Source organism: Trichomycterus rosablanca, chromosome 15, assembly GCF_030014385.1.
Source record: "Trichomycterus rosablanca isolate fTriRos1 chromosome 15, fTriRos1.hap1, whole genome shotgun sequence".
Classification (NCBI taxonomy): Eukaryota; Metazoa; Chordata; class Actinopteri; order Siluriformes; family Trichomycteridae; genus Trichomycterus; species Trichomycterus rosablanca.
The window spans coordinates 8,937,199-8,960,685 of record NC_086002.1 but is presented as its reverse complement, the minus strand read 5'-3'; the positions used below and the strand labels follow the sequence as shown (position 1 = coordinate 8,960,685).

Here is a 23,487-nt window from a genome sequence, read left to right as displayed (position 1 = left end):
GTTGGTTGTGCCTGAAGTTGGCTGAACGATGAGGTTCCTCCTTACTGCTGCAAATGTGAAGACATCAGGCTGGTTGGGACACTGATACGAGTAGTGGAAGATTCACAAGGAGCATAGTATGACTTCATACGAAATATGGCTTTCTGCGAGACCTCAGGCAGGTGAAAGGACGCGGCTGGCAAGTGCACACGTCATCGGGGCGGTGTTGGTCAGGGCTGGGGAGTTGCGAACAGGAATTGAAAATGAGTAGATTGGGAGAAAAGGGATAAAATGGGGGAAGGGTGGATCTTTGATATATGAATAACATTTCTTCCATTACATTCGTTTATAGCATTAGTGCAAACCATGTGCAGGCAGACGTTTTACAATATGATTTTAAATGTCCATTATATGGTTAAAGTTTTTTTTTCTTTTCCTTTTTCATCCAGAAGCAAAAGGCATCAGCTGAAACACTAGATGGTACAGAGGGTAAAAATGATCCATTAACTTTATGTGCATCAGAGGACATTAGTGTAGCAGAATATATGTAGATTGATAATCATCAGATTTTAGAGAAAACCATTAGTTCCTGTGAACTTGTCTATATAATTTGCAAGAAGGAATGCCCCAGAGTGTAAGCCCTAACCACATTCACAAGTCAACCAAACTCAAAACCTCATTTGCATTTTAAAATAAAATTAAACAGGCAGTGTTAAGGCACAGCACACAAACACTGACACACTTTAAAAACATCATGAGACATACCTGAGGGGGGGCTACATTTACCACCAACAAACAGCAAGCAAGAAATAGGATCATACGCTGTTTTTTAAAAAGCTGTTTTGATGTGATTAAAATTGTAACTGAAGTCTCACTGAGGCACGGTCACGCAGCAACTTATTGGTGAAGAACATGACAGTTGGTGGGGTGGTGCTGTACTGTTTTATTACAGGAGCTACAATCGATTTCTGGCTACATTTCCCAGACTTCATTGTGTCTCTTTGTTTGTCCTTTACAATAGACAAGCATCCTGCTTTACAGTAAAGTCATTCAATTGAAATAATTGGAAGAAACCCCTTTTATCTCAAATACTGAGAAGCTTAAGGGAGGGTTTGGAAAGAAGCATTAATAACACACACTACCATGTAATAACCATGTTTGTGTCATTGCAGTGATTAAGATATTCTACTGGTGCTTCACATTAGGGTCCCTCTTTGCATGATCAATAAGATGACAAACTGTCCAGACCAACAGCTGAGCTGCAGTTAGTAATTGTATACCTACAAAGTTCATCTGAATGGTAGGTATAGCTAATAAAATAAACAATTAATAAATCTGAGAAATTCTAGGCTTTTTTCAAGCTTGTGGCTTTGAGACATTGAGCCACCTGATAATCCATCACTACTGTGTGTTTACTACACAGCCCCTGTTTGAGAAACAGCTAAAGAGTTCTTAAAATAATGGTAACAGTTGTTTTCAGGCACACATCTACGGCTCGTTCCTTAGGGCGATCGGGCGACGCACCAACAAAGGGCGAAAGTACAATACCGCCCCTTTTGGGGGCGATTTCAGTCTAACTGAAAATTGCCCCGGATTGCTCTCAGACTCTCATGTTAAGGCTCTTTTTTTCGAACTGCAGGCGCTGCAATACATTCTGTATGGGTTCCGGGAGGGCTCGGGTGTCGCGACCTCGTCACCATGACTACCATCACCTCAGTTCGGAGCAACTCCATCGTGTAATCAGGATAAATTAGCAACTAAATTATTAGGGCCACCCAGACCAAATTTAGACATCAAGTATCTACAAAGGGGGGGAAATCATATAAGTTACAAGTAAATTACAGGTAAGTAATGTCATTTTTAAATTGTGAATTGTGATTGCACTTATTGTATCTCCCCAATTGTTTAATTGTACTTCTTTATTCATTGCACATCAGCCCCGATGCCAATCTTTAATTGAAATAAAGATTAAAGAAATAAATGATCTGCTGCACCTAAAATAAAATGCTATCTGTTAAAGACTATTACTAATTAAAAAGACTACTAATTAAATTGTTAGTGTGAAGCTTTACTTAATTTTATGATTAATGGTAAAGCTGGTCTCTCTCCATGTTCAAATTTATTTGTGAGGGCAAACTGACAGATGACTTAAGATGTTAATTATTTAAGCTTTTATTTACCCATTGAACGGGTCACCTTGGCCATCATCGCAACAATTGCCCCCCCCTGAGAGATTTGGCAGGAGCTGCCACTGGTAAGCACAACTGCTATATAAGCACTTTCTCAACTACTTCACACCACATTGTCTCATGGAGATGTGTCAACAGCAGCAGTAACAGTTCAATGACTGACATGGGCTGGGCGGCCAAAAGTTTATTTACTTATTAGGTTGATTTTTCACACTTTGGTTCCATTCATGACAGGACAGGTTACTGGTTACACAAGATTCATCATCAGTTCACACGCATAATGTCAAACACAGTCATGGACAATTTCGTATCTCCAATTCACCTCACTTGCATGTTTTTGGACTGTGGGAGGAGACACGTGGAGAACATGCAAACTCCACACAGAAAGAGCGGCCAAACGAAAACACTGATTCTGGACTTCTTATATCAGGACCAGTGAAGTTTACCAGTCTAACCGCTGATCATATCAGTAATCAAATACAATCAGTATTTATGTGCACCGTATGAGTACATGTAGTACTGTACTGTGTACTGTAATCCAATATGTGCCAATGCGCTATTTGCGGCAGAATGATGCAGAATCCGCACCGGTTACCTTTGACCTGCTGTTAGCAGGCTAGCTACAGAGATGCTAACTATGTCGATTAAAATGAACTTGTAGTGGTCAGTGGTATAAACACCGTGTTTGTACATATTCATCTGCAGTCCAAATTCACGCTTAGGTAACGCTTAGCATACGTCCAGAAAATCTAATGTAGCAACAAGAAACAAGTGAAGGATCACAGATTCCGTTGGCGGCTAAAGTGTTTGTGTCTATCGTGAAATGTTTTCAAAATAAACAATGAAACAAACCGGTTTTTATTTACAATTCCTCCATGTTTACTGCATAAAGGTACATGTAACCTAACGTCATAGGTTTAATCGCATGTCAGAATACAAGGACACCAACAGCGTCCCAAATACATGCCGAAATGATATGAAGTGCACTGTTTTTAACATAACAGCCATATCGTCATAGCAAACTAGGTGCTCTAGCGTAGGGTGCGTGGGTCGATTTGGAACGCTGAGAAACACCGTTTTCATTACGACTCGATCAAAACATCACAGACAGCAAATTTCACAACAAGTTTTTCTACGACAACTGCTAGGCTAATACGTTGTGAATGTACAAGCTACTGACATGTTCTAAACATTACATTTTTGAATGAAATTGAGTTGTTTATCCTACCTGAACCTCCCGTCTCCTTCTGTCAAATAACAACTGTACAGGAAACGGCTCCTCACTAAAGCCCGCCCACTTAGGGCGGGGCAGAAAAATAAGTCGTGTCGTCATTTTGTAGGCCACGCCATGTTGTTATGCCCATATTTGGTAACCCGGGTCTAAGAGAAATTTTGAATAGGAAAAATGAACGGAGATTTCGCAAATTGCCTCTCTCGCATCCTGTAGTCATAAAAAATTTTCCTAAGCTGTTACGTTTTGTTTTATGGAGATTCTTCTGCCTATTATCACTGGATCCTCTGAATTATGAAGTCGTTAAAGAGTCAAAATATGAATATTGCTACATGTAAGCTAATGCTACTGCGCACTGAATTGACGTTAGGGTGGCCGGACAGTCCGGCTTTTCAGCTGCCAGTCCTCCATTCACGCAACGCTAGGACGGACACTTAAAAATCCTCCTTTTGGAGTGAACTGGTTTCATTTTTGATCAATATTATTTACCATTGGCTCAGGTACATGTCAGAACAAATGCTTTGTATTTCATTGGTTTAACAGCCTCATTTTGACTCCTTATAGAGCTACCACTGGCCAATCGGAGAAGGTCCGCCCTCTAAATGCTAGTCTGTGATTGGGTGGTTGAATTTCGCCCGCCCTCTCTGTCCTGTAAACACCGCTACCTGAGTCAATCACTCAGCTCTCATGATCAGGAACGCGGTGAAAATGCCAAAAAGTAAACTTTTGGTGGCAGCGAGGAACAGAAAGGACCCGGACCGCCCCACTTGGGAACCGAACCCAGGACCTTCTTGCTGTGAGGCGACAGTGCTACCCACCGAGTCACTGTGCCTCCCTGTACTTGTAAGTAACGGTTACCTTATTAAATGCATCACCTTTTCATGGCCAGTTGGTGGCGGTAATGCACTGTAACGGTGATTTCGCCAAACCCCTAAACTCCAGTGAAGAATAAGATTCATGCCAGTTTTGAACAGCGTCTTTTACTGCTGTTCTAATGATCTAAACTAAGTGTACCAACACCTGGAATAACCATAATATATTAAAACAAATGAACGAGAGCTTTTTGTGGTTAATTATGATCTTAAGGACATTATCTGGTTTATCGGTGAGGGCTGGGCACTTCTCAGGACTGGTGCGACACCAGAGCACACTGCACTTACACTTCAATGAGACCGGAAATGTGGGACTGATTATCAAATCTTCTTCTGCTGATATATTTGAGAACCTGGCACTGGAGGACTGGATCCACGATCGAATCGACATGCAGAATCGGAGCATACTGCTGTTATGGAGAAATGCTTCAGCTGTGGTTATAGGGAGGCACCAGAACCCCTGGCAGGAGTGTAACCTTGGTCTGCTGAGGCGCATGGGCATCCCGGTGGCGAGGCGCAGGAGCGGAGGAGGCACTGTCTACCACGATATGGGCAACTTAAACATGACTTTCTTCACTTCTAAAAAGAAATATGATCGACATCGTAATCTAGGAGTTGTAACTGGAGCTTTGAAGGAGCTCAGACCTGATCTGGATGTCCGATCTACTGACAGATTTGACATTGTGCTTGACGGAGTGTACAAAATTTCCGGCACTGCAGCCAAATTGGGCAGAACTTCAGCATATCATCATTGCACCTTGTTATGTTCTGCAGATCGCTCTGTTCTCTCATCTGTCCTAAAAAGCACATGTCCTGGTATTAAAAGCAATGCCACAGCCAGCGTGCCAGCCCCTGTTACGAATCTTTTTGATCAGGACCCAACTCTAGATCCCAGTACCATCATGAGTGCCATTGCTTCACGCTACAATAAGGAGTTTAGTCTCAACAGCCCGGTCATTACAATAGACCCAGGCGTAGAAGCACAAATGCCTGGAATTCAACAAATGGCCTCCGAACTGAAACAGTGGGATTGGGTTTATGGGAAGACCCCCAAATTCAGCATCTCTACATCTCTAATAGTGGACAAAACCAACATTGGATTTAATGTAGACATTAGGAATGGAATAGTAGAAAAGTTTGTCATTGATACACCTGAACAGTGGCTGCCTCAGGACATTGTGAATGAGCTTTGCACCACCTTGACAGGCATCCGGTTCAGTCCGAATGAATTTGCAGTTGCTGTAGCTGCTTTAATCAGGACTACCCTGGTAAATTCTGAGCATATCCAAAAAACTGTAAATCTGTATGAAAGTGTTGTGTCAGTGATGTGAATGAAATATATATTTTATAAAATAATATATTTCTCAGTTTCTTGTGTTTTATTAGCAGTAAAGGATTATTTGTCTCAAACACAGAACTGACGTTTCATCAAGCGATCAAATTATAATATGAAGAACATTTGAATTCAGGGGCCATGGTAGCTCAGTTGTTGTGGCATCATTTAAAAGGTCAAGCTTGCTCCATCAGCAACCAGTTTAAGATCCTTCTCGGCTCCAGGGGTCCAAATGTTATAGTTTTGTCATTAGATGTCTCAACCTTTTGATTTTTTTTGTAGCAGTAATGTTTTAGAGATTTACTAAAAACAAAAACATGTCTTAAATGTCTTTAAAAAATATGTTCACTTCCCATCTAATGCACACTATAAAATAAAATACATTCTAGTAAGGACAATAGAATGGCATTTAAGATACTATAAAATATGGGAAAATGACACAATTTTGAATTTTCTACTCTTTTTAAACAGTGGTATTTAAATTTTAGTAGCCAAACTGGGCTTTACATTTCAAGCATAAAAAAATAATTAGAAACACAAAAACAATTTTAGTAACATTTACCACAAAGTGCACAACTGCAGCATTTAGGGCAAGTTTGCGTTCAAAACAAAACAAGTTCTCTGACTTTCAAGGTTTACAAGGTTTCACTTGATTTCTCCGCTTGGTAAGAATCTGTCCTGTTTTAGAAAATATGCGCTCAGATGGGACAGAAGTAGTCACAGTACAAAGCCTTTTCATCACGAGCTTGGGGTGCCAGGTAGGCCGCAGTGGTGGAGGTGGGAAAACTAAATCCTAAGTTTTGATTTGTTGCAGCCAGCAGTACAGAGATGTACCAATCACACTTTCTCAGCAGTTGCTGGGCAGGATAAAGCTGAACTCTCAGTTTTGATTGGTTGCTACTGACAATGCTCTCTGCTCAAGTTAACCTTTTGCTTGTCAAACTAAACAAGCAAACTTAGTAATGCTGTAATAATTAGGGGTGCCAGAGTCTAAAACTACTCTTTTTAAACTGACATTTTACTCTTAACAATTTCACATTTTAACTACATCTTCTGTTGTTTTCCCCCGAGGTTGTTCTGACGGAAACCTGTTTACCCTTTAAGACTGCAAGTCGAGACTGCAGTGCCAACAATGTTGCTCCTACTAGATGGGATGGAAACCTGCCGTGCTTGCACCAAAAATGTCCAGAACTTACAACGGACATTATCACAGACTGGACTGAACAATAAAGAACTCCAATGATTTTTTGCTAGTTACAACTTTCAGTTCAATTCAATTTTGTGTTTGTATAATTTGTGTAAATCCTATTTATTTAAAGTATCCTCCAGGCCACCCAAAGAGGATGGGTCCCTGCTGAGTCTGGTTCCTCTAAAGGGTTCTTCCCGTAATTTTGAAGGAGTTTTTCCTTGCCACTGTCGCCCTCGGCTTGCTCAATAGGGGTTTTTTGTCTGTTGGTCCTGGATTCTGTAAAGTTGCTTTCAGACAACGTTCATTGTAAAAAGCGCTATATAAATAAATTTGACGTGACTTGACTTAACCACATGAAATGCGGGTAATGCGGGCTATGTCCACATACTTTTGGCTAGCATTTTATTTAATTAATTTTTCCCCAACTGTCCATGTACCTACATTACATACACACATTATATTGTTCCTATACCAGGCTGAATTCTAAATGTCTTCCTGATGAATGTGTAGTGCACTGCGTATAATGTGGCGACTATTAATTTTGACCAGTGTAGTGCGCCTTGGTAGGGTGCAAGGAGATATTTAGAACGGCACCTAAGTGCGAGGTTTCAATTGGCGCACGCGCAGAGGAGGTCCAATCGACCATATGCGCTAAGCAGTGAGTAGACTCAGCATTGCTAAGAGGGAAATATATGTTAATCTGAAATAATGGGCAAGAAACAGAAAAATAAAGGAGATGACGGGTGAGTTATTGTTACATACCCGTCTCGTTCCAATGTGTGTATAATGTGAGGAATATATATATATATATAACTTAATATACCAGGACACACAGTTAGCTTTGGGCTAGCTAGTAGCGTTAAGAGCCATGGGTTTCATGTGGCTTTAGTTAGCTTAGCATTTCTAGCTAGGCCTGCCCTTATTCCAGCTAGCTAACGTTAGCCAATTATATCACTTAACAGCGTTCAGTTATTTATTTTCTAGTTGTGGACATGTATAAACACGTGTCCTGCTTTTCCTGAAGCTTTCTGTAGTACATATGTTAAACATCTATCGCATTTCAGGCAGTAAGTACAGGATTATATTTAGTGTTACACATATGCTTGATTCTCCAGCTTCTTTACACCTGTCCATATCGCCCTGTTTAACTGAGTTGCATTAGTTTATTGTTTGTTAAAGGTGATTTATGGGATTTCCAACATCCATTTCATTGTAATCCCTCTTTGTCTTTATAATCACCTCTGTATGGGAGCTTAATGGGAGGTATGAAGACCTTTGTTCCTCTACTGCTATACAAATGATCGCGTGGATTATCGCGTTGTATTTTCCAGTACAGCTCCAGTGATGCTGTATTCAACACCAGTTGTTTCCACCACCAAGTAGTGCATTTAAAAACGTGTAAAAAGTGTAAAATTGCTTGCACCTACAGATAGAGGACACACTTAAAGGTGCACTTGCTAATACATGTCTTGATGAGGTCCCATGATCTTCTAAAATATATTCCCTTAATAACATTTTACTAATGATGTAGATATTTGCTGTTAACAATATGATTAGGGCGGCTCTGTGGGTAGCACTGTCGCCTCACAGCAAGAAGGTCCTGGGTTAGATTCCCTGGTGGAGAGGTCCGGGTCCTTTCTGTGTGGAGTTTGCATGTTCTCCCCGTGTCTGCATGGGTGTCCTCCAGGAGCTCCGGTTTGCTTCACCCCATGTTCCATGTACTTTTTAGGGGTGCAGTCAAGTCTGTTACATTAGCCCATTGCCACTGAGATCAGGGTTTGAATTTCAGTATTACTATCAGCCAGGCGGGCACCTACACAGCCATGATCGCCTGTGTGTGAGTGGATGGGATTGCCTGCAATAGATTGGACAGTTGCGCTCAGAGTTTCCCCAGTCCATCCGGACTCACCGTGACCCTGTCCAGGATATTTCTGACCTGATTTTGTTTAAAAAAAACCTGTAGTTAACATATTAACCTGTAATTAACTTAAGAACTAACTAACCCAAGGAAAAGGGTTGGGACCATATTGCTAATATGTATGAAATTAAATATGAGTAATATATGCAAAGATAGATCAGGATCTACAAATTGTGCTTATAGTCAGATTATTAGGTACATATTCTGTATTTAAAATACAGGGTGAGTCAAAATTACATTAAACACTTAAATGGCAGAAACCATTTATTCACAAAACATACTTCACATGTGTAAGATGATTTACAGGACAGTCTCAACCTGTTTGCCATCATGTTCAACACACTAAAACCAGCGAGCAACAGTACCATTTAAACCCGGACAAATTTCGTGGGAAATAGATCCATTAGTATTAACAAAATTTTGACTTACCCTGTATATGAAAGATTCTGAAGTTGTGTTTTTTAGGTGTGACTATACAGTGAACAGGGTGTGGTAATAAATGTACAGGGTGAACTGTAAAATGCCTGTAATAGTGTCTGTGCAACTTCCTTTCAAAGAATGATAAAGCAAACTGCATGACATTACATTTAAACCGTTTACAGTACAGTTCCCTATCATTGAACTGTTTTCTTTTTTTATTACTTTCTTCCATTCAAAGCTTCATAATTTAATGCTTTTTAACCTTGTTAATGTGTCTAATGTGCTAGCTCACGTCTGCCTAGGGTTTCTTGTGCCACTGGCCAAATCAGGTGCTATACAGATACAGTTGCCTGTGTCTGGAAAAAGGAAAGCTGGATGGGGAGTTACTTTCCTTGGTGCTGCAGTTGCAATCCCTATATCTCTATCTCATGTTGTGTATACGATGAAGGTTTAAAGTTTAACGACAAATTGACTCTCTGAATAGGTGGGAAAAACGGGGTCACTGGCCAGCACCTGATTTAGCTGCTCTATGTGAGTTGTGGTTTATCTAGACTGTTTGCTGAGTCAGCAGATTTATGTGTTTGCGTTCTGCCCTGTCTCATCTTGTAACAACTCTCTGTGAGGTGCTTTCCAGTGCTGATGCAACCTTTTGCAAGGAGGTTTGCTATATAAAGGGCTGAATGTACCCTTTCTTTTTATTGCATAAGCTGCTGAAGGTAAGAACATGAGGATCATTACTGGATTAAGTGTATTAATCTGGCATTAACATTGCTTTAATTCTGATGTCTTTTTTTAAATTTAGTTTTGCATACAGTTGTATTTTTAGATGATTGAGGTCCTACACAGATCACCAGTCTTGTTTTGTGGCTGATATTGATTGTCCAGGCTTGTTCTTGTTCTGGTACTGGCGCGTCTGTACTAGAGGCGTGTTGATGTTGGTGTATGCATGCTGATTAAATTGATGGAAATATGTAAATATAATAAAAACTGACACAAAACAAATGCTAAATGTAAATCTGTTTTGCTAAAAAAAAAAACTCACATTCTTTTAATATGCTGGATTTTCTCACTGTTGTTTGAGTTGCTCAGAATGTTTAGTTTGTTTAACGGTTGTTCATCATTCATACCATTAAAAAAATTACTGCAGTTACGTTAGGTCCAAATCGTGTAGGTGACTTGACTTTAAATATGAAACACAAACTTAGTGCAAGTAAATGTATTTTTTTGTATAGACGGGAATAAATCCTTCATTTGTAAAGCATAAACATGGCAAATTAACTGTTGGCTCTCTTTTACTCCTCTTTGATTGTTTTCTTCCCAGTATACCTGTTTAGCCAATTGTACACAACTCTCTTAATGGTCATTCAGTATGGTTAAGACTAGCATGTGCTTCCTCATGGACCCTCACAGCCAGCCTTGTGCAATTGGACAGGGCAGTGCCTTTAATACACGGTGCTTCTTGCCCTACGTCAATCACAGGCACTAACAGACGTCATCCCTCTTATCTAGAGAGCAGTGGGCCAATCATCTTCCGGCTTTTGGCCACAGAGTGATGCGGATCAAACCAGAGCTTGGAGACCCTGACGAAAATGTGTCCTCTTTTTCAATAGTGTAATAGGAAATATATGAAATTCTAATTTTGTTTTGTTTCTGCAGTGCCAAAGATGATGGCGTTGACATCGATGCATTAGCAGCTGAAATTGAAGGAGCTGGTGCAGCCAAGGACCAGAGCAAAGGAAAGAGCAAGAAAAAGAAGGCAGGAAAGAAAGACGACTTTGAGTAAGCTTTTCTGTCTTCCAGATCATGTTTATTCTGAGCAGAGAAGGGTAACGCTGATAAGTTATGCCTAAGGCTGCTTTAACAAGGAGATAAGAAGCGACCTGCATTGTTTCGTTTTATGCATATTTGGAGATGTTTTTCCATAGTTAAGCGCATATGCTGCATATTTAAAATGTTGAATTAAATGTTTTTCAAAAAAAAATCTGAGAAGTGAAATGGTCAGTTTGGCAGTAGTGTGTATTTTCATTGTCATGTATTGGTACTTGCTGTTCAAGAGCCCAGTTTTTGCATTACAGTTTTTTTAGTTCAGTCCTCCCTAGCTCTGATTGCCCTTGATAAAATCTGTGTTGTTTTGCAGTGAGGATGACATTCTCAAAGAACTGGAGGAATTATCAATCGAAGCTCAAGATGGAAAATCTAAAGAACCAGCAAAGGTAATGCAGTAACACAGTATATCCACACACAGTGAGTGTCATATAAAATAAGACGAGATGTTTTAGTGGTGGCTTTAGTTAGCTTAACTCTTTAAATGCCATCAAGCCTCCTCTGGCCATTCAGATTCACATTGATTGGAACTCCTTTTCCCCCCATGTTTTGTTCAGAAATCGGACTCTATAGAGGACACAGAAGCTGAGCCTGCACCAACTAAGGCAGAAAAGAAAAAAACAAGAAAAGGCAAGCGTGAGGAAAATGAGGGTGAGGAAACTCAGAGTAAAGACGACATGGAAAACGAAAGTTCGGACAAAATCAAGAAAGCGGTGGCGGCTCCCGCTGCTGCTCCTGCTGCTTCGGAATCTGACGATGAGGCGTCACGACCCTTGCGCAAAGCCAAGGGCGCCAAAAAGGCCACGTCTGACTCTGAAGATGACGATGAGGATGAACAAACGAAAAAAGCAGAAGCAGTTGACGATGAGTCAGACGATGACTCCCAGGCCGCCCGCAAACAGAAGAAAAAGGGAAAAGCAAAAGCAAAGCCGGAAAGTGACAACGACGATGGTGGAGATAACGATGGCACCTTCAAAATGAAGACCGCGGCTCAAAAGAAGGCAGAAAAGAAGGAAAGAGAGAAGAAGAAGAAGGAGGAGGAGAGAGCAAAGTTGAAAGCCAAAAAGGAGAAAGAGGAGGAGGCTACTAAGAAGGATACAAGCAAGACTCAAACAAAAGGTGCTGCAGCGCCCATCCCAGAAACGATAAAAGTAGAACCGGAGGAGCAGGAAGCAGCTGATGACCAAGGCGAAGGTAAAAATGTTCATAACACACACATTCCTAAGCTTTTGGGCCAGTTTCTCAGTGTGCTTTCCTACACTTTCAGCCGTAAAAATTCTGATTCATTTCAGGGTTGAGCTATACTGTAAATAGTCCCATAAGTAAATAAATAAAGTGCTTTTGTGTTATCAAGGTGGTCAAAAAATTTAAATCTTCCATTCTTTTAGATGATGAGGGTGACAAAAAGAAGAAGGACAAGAAGAAGAAGAAGGGAGAGAAGGAGGAAAAGGAGAAAAAGAAAGGTCCAAGCAAAGCCACAGTGAAGGCCATGCAGGAAGCTTTGGCTCGGATGAAGGAGGAGGAGGAGAGAGCCAAAAGAGAGGAGGAGGAAAGGGAGAGACGTCTGGCAGAACTGGAGGCTCAAAGGCTTGAACAGGTAAGCGTGTTTATACACTAATGTTGTATCTGTTAAGGGGTTATCTTGTAAGTAGGAACCAAATCAATATAGTGAACACACCAGTAATGTAGAACAGTTACTTGAACATGAACACCAAGACCAGAACACATTCAGAATTTGGAATAGAGATTTTAAACACTGTCAGTTTGTCCATTGGTTACTGGTTAAAATAAATAAGCAAAAATTGCATCCGTATACTAAACTGTTACAGTGGGTCTTTGCATTACTTAAGAAAGACTAATACATAAATAAATCTAACAATGTTACTTTTTGAGTGTGTGATGTCTTTGTCTTACTGGTTTGCTGTCACATTCAGATCGTAATTTCATTTTCCTGCAGGAGCGACTGGAAGCCGAAAGGAAGGAGAAGAAAAAGCAGAAGGACAAAGAAAGAAAGGAAAGGTTAAAGAAAGAGGGTAAGCTGCTTACCAAGGCCCAAAAGGAGGCTCGAGCTCGAGCCGAGGCCACACTGCGTGCGCTGCAGGCCCAAGGTGAGAGAAACACATTCAAACACAAAGACTAAGCAGTATTAGTGTGTATGATTAAGCTTTGCATAACAATATTTATAATTTAATTTTAAATCATCAATGTTTTGCAGTTCACTTAGGGACCAAAATGGGTTTTAATGCCAGTTGTATGTTTTAATCCCATCATTTATTCAGGTGTAGAAGTGCCTACCAAAGACTCCATGCCAAAAAAGAGGCCAGTTTACTCTGACAAAAGAAAGAGGAAGCCAACATCACAAACAGAAGGTACTTATTTGTATGAACACTAAATATTACCTTACCATTTTTTTTCAGTCTTTACTCTTGTACTATAGTAAAGTTATTTTCTCTTTGCTCTGTCTTAAACCTTAGAAGTGACATCACCTACGTCAGAGGTGGCTGACCCACTCGCCACTGAGATGCAAGTGGACACTCACATAGAAAAAACTGGTATTACCTTTTGTCTCCAGTCATTTTGCATAGAACAGCTTATTAGTACTTTTACCTTCAAAGACTTTGGCTACATAATTTCATATTATCCTTAGTTCCTGCAGAGGCAGAGGCAAAGGCAGAGGCAAAAGATGAGAACGCTGACATCGATGACTGGGAAGCCATTGCCAGCGATGAGGAAAAAGGTATGATCTTATATATACACAGGCACAAACATACACAAACCAGAAACACTTCCTGTGTTCTTAATATTTTTATATTCATACATTATCAAGTAATAAAACGTTGAAACTCTTCGAAACATTTAAACACTGCTTTCATTTTATTTGTAATTTTTTTATATTCCCCACAATAAATATTTATCTACATGGGAAAACAACAACTTAAGAATTCCTAAATACCTAAGAAAACACACTAGTAAAACCTGCTAGCCCACCAGTGCTGACATCTTGAGGTCACGAGTTCTACTCTCAGCTCTGCTATCAGCCGGCCTGGCGCCTTTATGGATATTGGCTTGTGCAGTGAGGGGAGGGCTGGAGGGATTCCTCATAACTGATGCCATTATGACCTCTGCTGGCTGTTCAGTGACGCCTGCACTGATGTGGGGTATAACTGAGATTGGTACGTGACACCCTGTGTGATATATGAATCCGCCACTAGTGACCGAGGAGGGCCACAACTAACACACGTCCCCTCTGACATGTGTGCAGTAGTTGACCACTTCTTTTCACCTTCACATGTCAGAGGGGACGTGTGTTAGTTGTGGCCCTCCTCGGTCACTAGTGGAGGTCTGCTGCAGTAGAGGTCTAATACGTTTGGGTAATTGGATATGACTAGATTGTGAGAAATTGGGAAAATGCATAAAAAGAAAGTTGTGTTTATTCAGAAATGTATCAGAAGAGCACATTTACTTGAATGTTAAACGGAATAAAAAAATACACGTTTTAAAGTGAAATTCTAGGATTCGTGTCCCAAACCTTCTAAACTTTTGGTGCATTGACCTTAAAATGTGACTTTCTTACTCTCATTTCTTGTTCTCAGAGCTGAAGAAGGTCCACATTGAGGTGAAGGTGACAGCAGTTCCTCAGCCAGCTCGCAAACCCTCTTCGGCTGAGGCTGAAAATGTTAGCGAAGAGGAGGAAGACGAAGATGAGGAGGACGAGGAAGATGAAGAGGATGAAGATGAGGAGGACGAAGAGGAAAGTGAGGAGGAACAGGTGGAGGACAAAGAAAATCGGACGCCTAAAAAGAGCAAAAAAGAAGAGAGCTCCGAATCCAGCAGCGAGAGTGATTCAGATGACGAGCGCACTAAAGAGGAAAAGCTTTATGACAAGGCCAAGAGAAGAATAGAGGTACCTTTTTTTTTGTTCGTATTTTCTCCTTTTATCTTCAATCTAGTCACTTCCAATTCCTAATTGTACCTCCGGATCACCACACTCTCCCCCTCCGACACGTGTCCAATCTGCAGATGCTTAAATAAAGTATGTAACAGTAAAACTTGTATTGTAGTTTGAAATTGTGACACTCAAATTGTTGTTGTTGTTTTTTTTTTTTGCAGAAACGGAGACACGAGAATATAAAAAACATCAATTTGGATAAACTCAGAGCTCCTGTGGTCTGTGTACTTGGCCATGTAGACACAGGAAAGACTAAAATCCTTGACAAGGTGTGTAAATTCTGTATATATTAATGACTTGGTTGTCAGCAGATCTTCAAATTTGCTGTATATATGACAAAGTTTTTATTATTATAAAAATATCACATAGAGGTCACTATTTGAATATTTAATAACAATGGAATGTCCAGCAAGCTCATGGTCAGGTGCCCAAATACCTTTAGCCATATAGTCTATTTCATTTTTTTAAAGTTAGTAACAGTGAAAACTAATTAAAATGATGTATTTATTAATGAAGGTTTTCTTGTAAATTAATGTACCAGTGTGCATATAACCCCTTTTCGTTATTTGTGATTTGTGACTCTTTCTGATATTTTCATTTCTGCAGCTGCGACATACAAACGTACAGGATGGCGAGGCAGGTGGAATCACTCAACAGATCGGTGCCACAAACGTTCCCTTAGATGCAATCATCGAGCAAACCAAGATGGTGAAAAACGTAAGTAACTCTCAAGCAGTACTAATGTAACTCTATTCTGGGCTCTTACTGGGAAATAAGTGGGTATGTAGATGGCTTAGGGACTGGTAGGTTTATATGTTTGATGTTTGTGTTTCAGTTTGAAAGGGAGACTATGAAGATTCCAGGTATGCTGATTATTGACACACCAGGGCACGAGTCCTTCAGGTGAGCACACGGCAGCACTTTTTAAAGTCTTTGCTTCCTTTTCTAATGACCTGAAATTAATGGACAGATCATGCAGCAAAGATTCAAACAATTCGCAAAACCTAAAGTTGCTATAACACAGTACACGGTACATCAAAACCAAATGACAGATGCAGTGGAACACAATCAACAATAACACACTCTGACCAAATGTCTGACCGAATTCTGCCAACAAAGAATGGAATTTGCTTTGCCAGACACCATAGGAGATACATTAGCCCTAATAAATCCCTTATTTAAATCACTGGGCATAACGAAGATTAGATTAGTGGACTGAAAACAATGACGCATGCCCAGCACTACTGCTTACTGGAAAAGACCCGTGGTGTAAACAATAACAAAAACAAAAAAACAAACTTTTCCTTTTACCAATTTGCCCTTTCTATATGTCTTTTTTTTCCCCAAAGTTCTCCATTTTTGTTTTTTATATTATTTACTTATTGATTATTGCATTCATGTGTGCAGCAATTTGAGAAACAGGGGTAGCTCCCTGTGTGACATCGCTATCCTGGTAGTGGACATTATGCATGGATTGGAGCCGCAGACACTTGAGTCCATTAACCTGCTAAAAGAGAAGAAGTGTCCCTTCATTGTGGCCCTCAACAAGGTATGTCCAGTGCTCTACTGCTGACCTGAAACCATTCAAGCCTGCATAATCCTGATCCTAATTACAAAGTACATATTTACAGGTGTGTGTATAAAGAAAACATGGACTATTTTTCTTCCTCTGTGGCTGACGTTTATTTCTTTGCTTCGTTTATTCAGGTTGACCGTCTGTACGACTGGAAGAGGAGTCCAGACACAGACGTGGTAGCTACTCTGAAGAAGCAAAAGAAAAACACAAAGGACGAGTTTGATCAACGAACCAAAGAAGTTATTGTCGAATTCGCTCAGCAGGGTTTGAATGCTGCTTTGTTCTATGAGAACAAGGACCCTCGCACCTTTGTGTCTCTAGTACCCACATCTGCCCATTCAGGTGACGGCATGGGTAACTTGATTGCTCTACTCGTGGAGCTCACCCAGACTCTGCTGGCACGCAGATTGGCCCACTGCGACGAGCTCCGTGCTCAGGTCATGGAGGTGAGCTTAATCTCATGTTTACATTGAATAACAAATCTTATTAGTTTCTTAATGTGAAAGCTGTGCTCTCCCTTTATCCTAAATCATAATTTCATTCAAAGATAATTTCTTATTCTGTGTCTTCCTAACACCACAATATATTGTTATAGTTTGGTAAGATTGTGCTTTTACTTTCTGGAGCTTGAAAACGCAGCATTGTTACTTGACTCTGTTTTTCTCCCAGGTGAAAGCTTTGCCTGGTATGGGCACCACAATCGATGTGATCCTGATTAACGGGTGTTTACGAGAGGGCGAGACCATCATTGTGCCAGGTGTGGAGGGACCTATAGTCACCCAAATTAGAGGCCTCCTACTGCCACCGCCCCTTAAAGAGCTTCGTGTCAAGGTACGTCCTGTTCAGTTTTTAATAAACAAACCACTCATTTTTTTAAATTTTCCTTTGCATATGCCTTTATCGCATATGTAAATGTTCTGGTCTGTTATAAGAGACACCTGACTGTCAGTAAAATCAATTCTAGACAAGTTATAAAGTCATATAGCAGTTGTAGAAGTGTAACAACTTTTTGTATTTAGAATCAGTATGAGAAGCACAAGGAGGTGAACACAGCTCAGGGAGTAAAGATCCTTGGAAAGGATTTGGAGAAAACTCTAGCAGGACTGCCACTGCTCGTGGCCCATAAAGAGGATGAGATTCCTGTACTGAGGGTAAGTCAGCCAACTTACAACTTAATAATTTTAATAATAAATTAATAATTATTAAGGAAACAATTGTCCTGGTGAGTGCTTTCTCATTAATCATAGATGTTTATTTATGTAGCTGAATATAAAAGATTTTAGGTTCATTTAAAGAACAGTGCTTGACCAGACACCTTCTATTTATTATATTCAGTCGAGTGTGCAGTAAGTCCTGCTCCTTCTGTTTTAATTGGTGCCACATTTAACCAATCATACATTTTTCATTTTAGACTCTAGTTAATACTTCTGTACAATTAACAGTATTTTAAATAGTTATTATTATTTGCATCTTAAAGGCCTTTACTAAGATATTTAAAGTAGTCTCAGACTATCGCATACATTCTGTGCTAACACAGTATTTGTGCTTAGTAAAGCAGCCAGAACCTAATAAAGTGAGTGTGTATAATGCATATCTGCCCAACACTACCTGTTTTTCATGTTGTAGGGAAAATTGGCAGCATGCACACAGTACCTAGTATATAAATGTAAGACAGCTTGGCTAATTATCTATTAAAACAGTAAAATCTAGCACCAGATGATTACAAGGCAGAGCCGGTGTGTAATGTGTCTGAAGCTGACACATAAATGGAAATGAGGCTAATCAATTAAAAAATTGCCTTTTGTTTATTAATTTAACTTTGTTCTGCCCATTCTTACTAGGAAAGCACACTTTCACATAGAATTAACAAAACATGCAGCTTTGTAGCTATATATAGAGATGTCTCTAAATACAGAGCCTATAATGGCGATAAAACACAACAACAACATTGCAGCTATATTGATTGATATTTATTTTTGTGTGTGTGTTTAGGATGAGCTGATCCGGGAGCTGAAGCAGACACTGAATGCGATAAAACTGGAGGAGAAGGGTGTATATGTACAGGCCTCCACTCTGGGTTCACTGGAAGCTCTGCTGGAATTCTTACGCACATCCAAAGTGCCTGTAAGTGCAACCATGCTTCTATTCTAAAATATTCTAAAGGATTTTGGCTATATCAGCCAACAGCAGCCTGCAGTATTTGTTGGTGGTGATCTGTATTTCACTGTAGCTACAGATTATTCTAAACCATTAACCACCACTCCTCAACCCCAGTAACACTTGCTTTTTTCCCTCCTCTCTCTTAGTATGCTGGCATTAATATTGGTCCTGTCCATAAGAAAGATGTCATGAAGGCATCCACTATGCTAGAGCATGACTCACAGTATGTATTTTCTCTGTATTTTATTTTAGAGCATGTGAACAATGAGATCTACTGTTTCAGCATACATTTAGTTTTGGCTTTTTTTTTTTTGTATGCACATCAGGAGTATCATGTGCTTTCTCTGTACAGGTACGCAGTCATCCTGGCATTTGATGTGAAAATTGAGAGAGACTCTCAGGAAATGGCTGACAGTCTGGGTGTACGAATCTTCAGCGCTGAAATTATTTACCATTTGTTTGATGCCTTTACCAAATACAGGGATGACTACAAGAAACAGAAGCAGGAGGAGTTCAAGTAAGAGAATAGTTTACTTTTTTGGGGATAAAAATAATCAGAGCACTTTCTGTTGCCTCGTGAGGAGACAAACTGTCATCAGTAGCTGTTCTCTTCTGTGCAGGACTTTGCTAATCATTAGTCCTAGTGCATAAGATCACAGGAAACAAATTTAGTATTATTCATACGATGATCAGTTTGACATTTTATTATTACACACAAATACAAATAAAATGTGTACGTGAAGTACACTCACATTTATTATTAAAAGGGTGTTTTACAATGTCTATGTAGTGTATTATTCAAATTTGTGAACAATATTGCCACAATGACAACATATTCAGCTGGATTTTTTTGTATAGGACGATTGTAGCATGCTGGTGTGCGACTGGTTAAATATGATTGCTTTTTAATGGGGACTGTGAAGAACAACCTTTTGTGCTGTTGTCTCCTCTCATTCAGGCACATAGCAGTGTTCCCCTGTAAGCTGCGTATCTTGCCTCAGTTTATCTTTAACTCCAGAGACCCCATTGTCATGGGTGTGACTGTAGAAGCTGGTGTACTGAAGACGGGTACTGCACTCTGTGTTCCAAGCAAAGGGGTATGTGTTTGTTCAGTTTTACACATTTTTCTACACAGTTAACTCATCCCTGCTTGAACATTTATACTTTGTAATCCTAAAGTTTGTAGACATTGGTATCGTGACGAGTATCGAGGTGAACCATAAGTCGGTGGATACGGCTAAGAAAGGTCAGGAGATCTGTGTGAAGATCGAACCTATTCCCGGAGAGTCGCCCAAGATGTATGGCCGACATTTCGAAGGTGTGGACATCATTGTTAGCAAGGTGAGAACACGTTGCGCAACAGGAAACAAACACACCACACTGTGTTTTGTGTGTGTGTATAGAGCTCTGGTTGGAGATACAAAATTGCCAGTAACATTCACTGCCAGTGGCACATCTCAGTAAGCATGTGGGTGGTGCATTCAGCAGATGAATTGTGTTGGGGAATTGGATATAGCCTCATTATGAGAAAAATAAGTAAACATGCAATGCTAAATCATTTAGGGGTTTAAAGCTCATGAAACATGTCAGCCAGCCAATCCTAGTTTATGAGCTAGTTTAGGAACTATGATGGAGCATGATTAATATTTAAAGTAACCACACATCACAGAATTTAGTAACATTACGGATATTATAAATGTTTTTGGTTTTTCTGCAGATCACTCGTCAGTCCATCGATGCTCTGAAAAACTGGTTCAGAGACGAGATGCAGAAATCAGACTGGCAGCTCATCATGGAGCTAAAGAAGACTTTTGAAATCATCTGAGCATGTGCACAGACTTTAAAACTGATCTACGTGCTAAGACCCATACACACACGCACACAAACACACACACACCCTGGGTTTTGCACACTCCTGAATTCAACCAAGCTATATGTGCTAATGTTCTCCCAGTCAGACTCTCATCCCCAGACATGCAGGGGTAAGTGTGGATGTGTGCAGGTCGAGTCATGCCCTCTTTTTTTCCCCTCCATTTTCTTGTAAGTGGTGGAGACTTTAAAAAAAAAAAAAGGACAAAAAAATAGAAAAAGTGTTTTTCTGTGAGAAACAAACTATTACCACTGTTTTAAACAGTGACTTGTTAAAGAAACGTTATTATATACACATTATTCCAAACGTGCCTGTTCTTTCTGATTCATCACTTATTTTCCCTGTTCTGAGTGTGCAGCTGCTTTAAACAGGGTCAACCCAAATGCTAACATTTGTAGCTGTGCAGAAAAGGTACCTGGAACCAATCAGTGTTTATTCAAACAGTGCTGATTGGATCATGTTGTATTGCAGTGGTTATTAGCGAGGTTAACATGTTTGAGTTGAGTACTCAGTCGCAGGTCAGTGGCAGTTTGTCAGCTCAGCATTAACGTCCTGTAATTTCAATGATGCATCATTGAATCTTCACTACATGACTGAATTAAGTGTACTAAAACAGTTAAAACCACTGCAGTGTCAGACAAGGAAAGATTAGGGCAAGGGGCAGGCGCTTACTTACAGTTTGCAGGATTCCAGATGAAACCAGGATTTTAGACTTTTGAATATATTAACTTGACAGTGTTTTTGCCCTTGGAATGCAGATTTTATTCGCATTTGTGAAAATGATCAACACATTTGATGCATCATGGTTCTCGAAGTTTGCCTTGTGCCTGTTGCTGTCTTTACTGGGAACCAGGTCCTAAAGGCAGTTCTTAATTTCGGTTTGACTTGTTCAATTACAATAAATTGTGGTTTCAATTAATACCAATAAAGAGACGGCATATTTATACAATGTTGTATTTATTAGTTTGACCTGGAAATGTTTATAAAATCCACACTAAACCTTTGAAAGATCTTTAATTTATGAATGTTTTGCAAGTAAATTACTGACTGCCATGATTAGCATGTGGCCTGCAAGTGTACGTCCAACTTTTGCCTTTAACTGTATGAACTTTTTTATGTTTTTTACTTAAAAGGTTTGCATCCAAATGTCAAGGTTGACTTAAAACTCTTTAAAAAAAAAAACTTTTCAAGCAGTTCTTACCGGACCAAAAATGTGTAAATGGTGCTGTCCGGCAGTAGAGCAGCGGAATTGCATGTCAACAGAACGTGTCTACAGGGTCTTGCAGCCAATATTTTCATTTCTTACTCCATTAAAGGTTTTGGGCTCATGCAGTTCACAGATGCACAAAAACACAAGGACAGATGTGCTGTACAATGGTTGCAGTTGCTCTGCACATGTGAGTCAAAATTTGATATTTTTGGCTCAACCAAAAAAAAAAAAAGCAATTTGTCCATCGACGGGCTGGACAGCGCTACATGGATCAATATCTGCATTCAATAGTTAAGACTGGTGGAGGTTCCCTGCAGGTTCGGGGCTGTATTTCAGCAAATGGAGTTAAATTGTTCAAAATGAAGAACACTATTACAGCTGAGGAGTACAGGCAGATGTTTTTTAATTCCAGATTGTGGGTGTAACACTGTCAAAAACCTGGCAACCTTTGGTTTATTTCAAGCTGTTGACTGGCCAGTTTACTGCTTAAATTGAACCTTTTTTAAATATGTCAGCAATACATAATAAATACCTTCCAATGATGTTTAAGAGATGTAGGGAGTGCGGTTACAGGCTGTATAATACTGTGCATGTACAGAGCTGTACTGTAAACGTCTGAGTAAACAAACTACAAAAATGAAAAAACCAAATCTAAATAATTAGGCCAGTTTTACAGAATGCTTAGAAAACTAAAAATAATTTGGTATAATACTCAAATGTATTGGTCCGCACACGAAGCCAAAAGAACACCTATTCCCCAAGATGAAGGCTGTGTCTCAATTTAACCAAAGCAGCCTTTCCGTTGGCCAAATGTAATTTAGCACACTTTTTAGTACACAAGGATGGAGTTTGGCACACAACAGCTCTTCTCTTTTCTGTGTTTTGATTAGGTAAAACCCTGAATAACGTTATGAGTAGCTTTGTGAAGAACGACTGAATTATCTTTGTCTGATGTAAACAGACATCCCAAGTTGCAAAAATACATTTCAGGGATGTACCCCAGGAGCTCGACCCCGACCCCCCGAAGCCCCCCCCCAAAAAAAGCTAAAAAACCTCTCGCACACACCAAAGGATTATGGGTGATAACAGAACTTTTAGGAGCTGCTAACTGAGCTACTAAGCTAACTGTTTGTGTCACAAACACATTAATGTTCCCTACATAGTGCACTAGATTGTATATTAGAAAAGAATTTATGTTCCTTACTTAGTGCACTAGATAGTGTACTAGATAATAGACTTATGTTTCTTACGTAATGCTTTAGGTAGCGTATTAGTTAATGGATTTAGGTTCCCTACATAGTGCACTAAATTGTATATCAGATAACGGATTTATGCGCACTAGATATATAGTGCACTAGATAGTTTTTTAGATATGAATTTATGTTCCCTACGTAGTGCACTAGATAGTGAATTAGACAATTGGTTTATGTTCCCTACACAGTGCACTAGATAGTGAATTAGACAATTGGTTTTTGTTCCCTACGTAGTGCACTAGATAGTGAATTAGACAATTTGTTTATGTTCCCTACACAGTGCACTAGATTGTATATCAGATCACGGATTTATGTTCCCTACATAGTGCACTAGATAGTGTATTAGATAACGCATTCATGTTCACTACATAGTGCACTAGAAAGTATAACTAGATGATGATTTATGTTCCCTACATAGTGCACTAGAGAGTGTATTAGATAACGCATTCATGTTCACTACATAGTGCACTAGAAAGTATAACTAGATGATGATTTATGTTCCCTACATAGTGCA

General features: G+C 39.7%; 2 protein-coding genes across 3 annotated transcripts; both read left to right on the top strand.

Moving 5' to 3' along the window:
• The first annotated feature begins 4,017 nt into the window (after nt 1–4,017).
• lipt1 (lipoyltransferase 1) lies at nt 4,018–7,143 on the top strand. Of its 2 annotated transcripts, none has more exons than XR_010014844.1 (2): nt 4,018–4,242; nt 6,676–6,766. XR_010014844.1 is itself a non-coding variant. In XM_063010438.1 (2 exons), exons 1-2 carry the CDS (start codon nt 4,448–4,450, stop codon nt 6,832–6,834), a joined length of 1,251 nt encoding a protein of 416 aa, XP_062866508.1. In that variant the 5' UTR covers nt 4,356–4,447; the 3' UTR covers nt 6,835–7,143. The 2 variants fall into 2 exon arrangements, 1 of the variants encoding a protein (XP_062866508.1); XM_063010438.1 differs by lacking the exon at nt 4,018–4,242 and adding an exon at nt 4,356–5,539 and having other exon boundaries at nt 6,676–7,143.
• A 303-nt stretch (nt 7,144–7,446) lies between these two features.
• eif5b (eukaryotic translation initiation factor 5B) lies at nt 7,447–21,518 on the top strand. The gene is made up of 23 exons (XM_063009621.1): nt 7,447–7,536; nt 10,788–10,910; nt 11,269–11,344; nt 11,513–12,149; nt 12,344–12,552; nt 12,913–13,063; nt 13,235–13,324; nt 13,430–13,507; nt 13,603–13,692; nt 14,549–14,859; nt 15,066–15,173; nt 15,511–15,621; nt 15,740–15,807; nt 16,312–16,453; nt 16,612–16,926; nt 17,150–17,311; nt 17,500–17,631; nt 18,473–18,604; nt 18,787–18,863; nt 18,993–19,157; nt 19,599–19,737; nt 19,820–19,981; nt 20,358–21,518. The coding sequence occupies exons 1-23, from the start codon at nt 7,502–7,504 to the stop codon at nt 20,463–20,465; spliced, it is 3,621 nt and encodes a 1,206-aa protein (XP_062865691.1). The 5' UTR covers nt 7,447–7,501; the 3' UTR covers nt 20,466–21,518.
• The last annotated feature ends 1,969 nt before the right edge of the window (nt 21,519–23,487 follow it).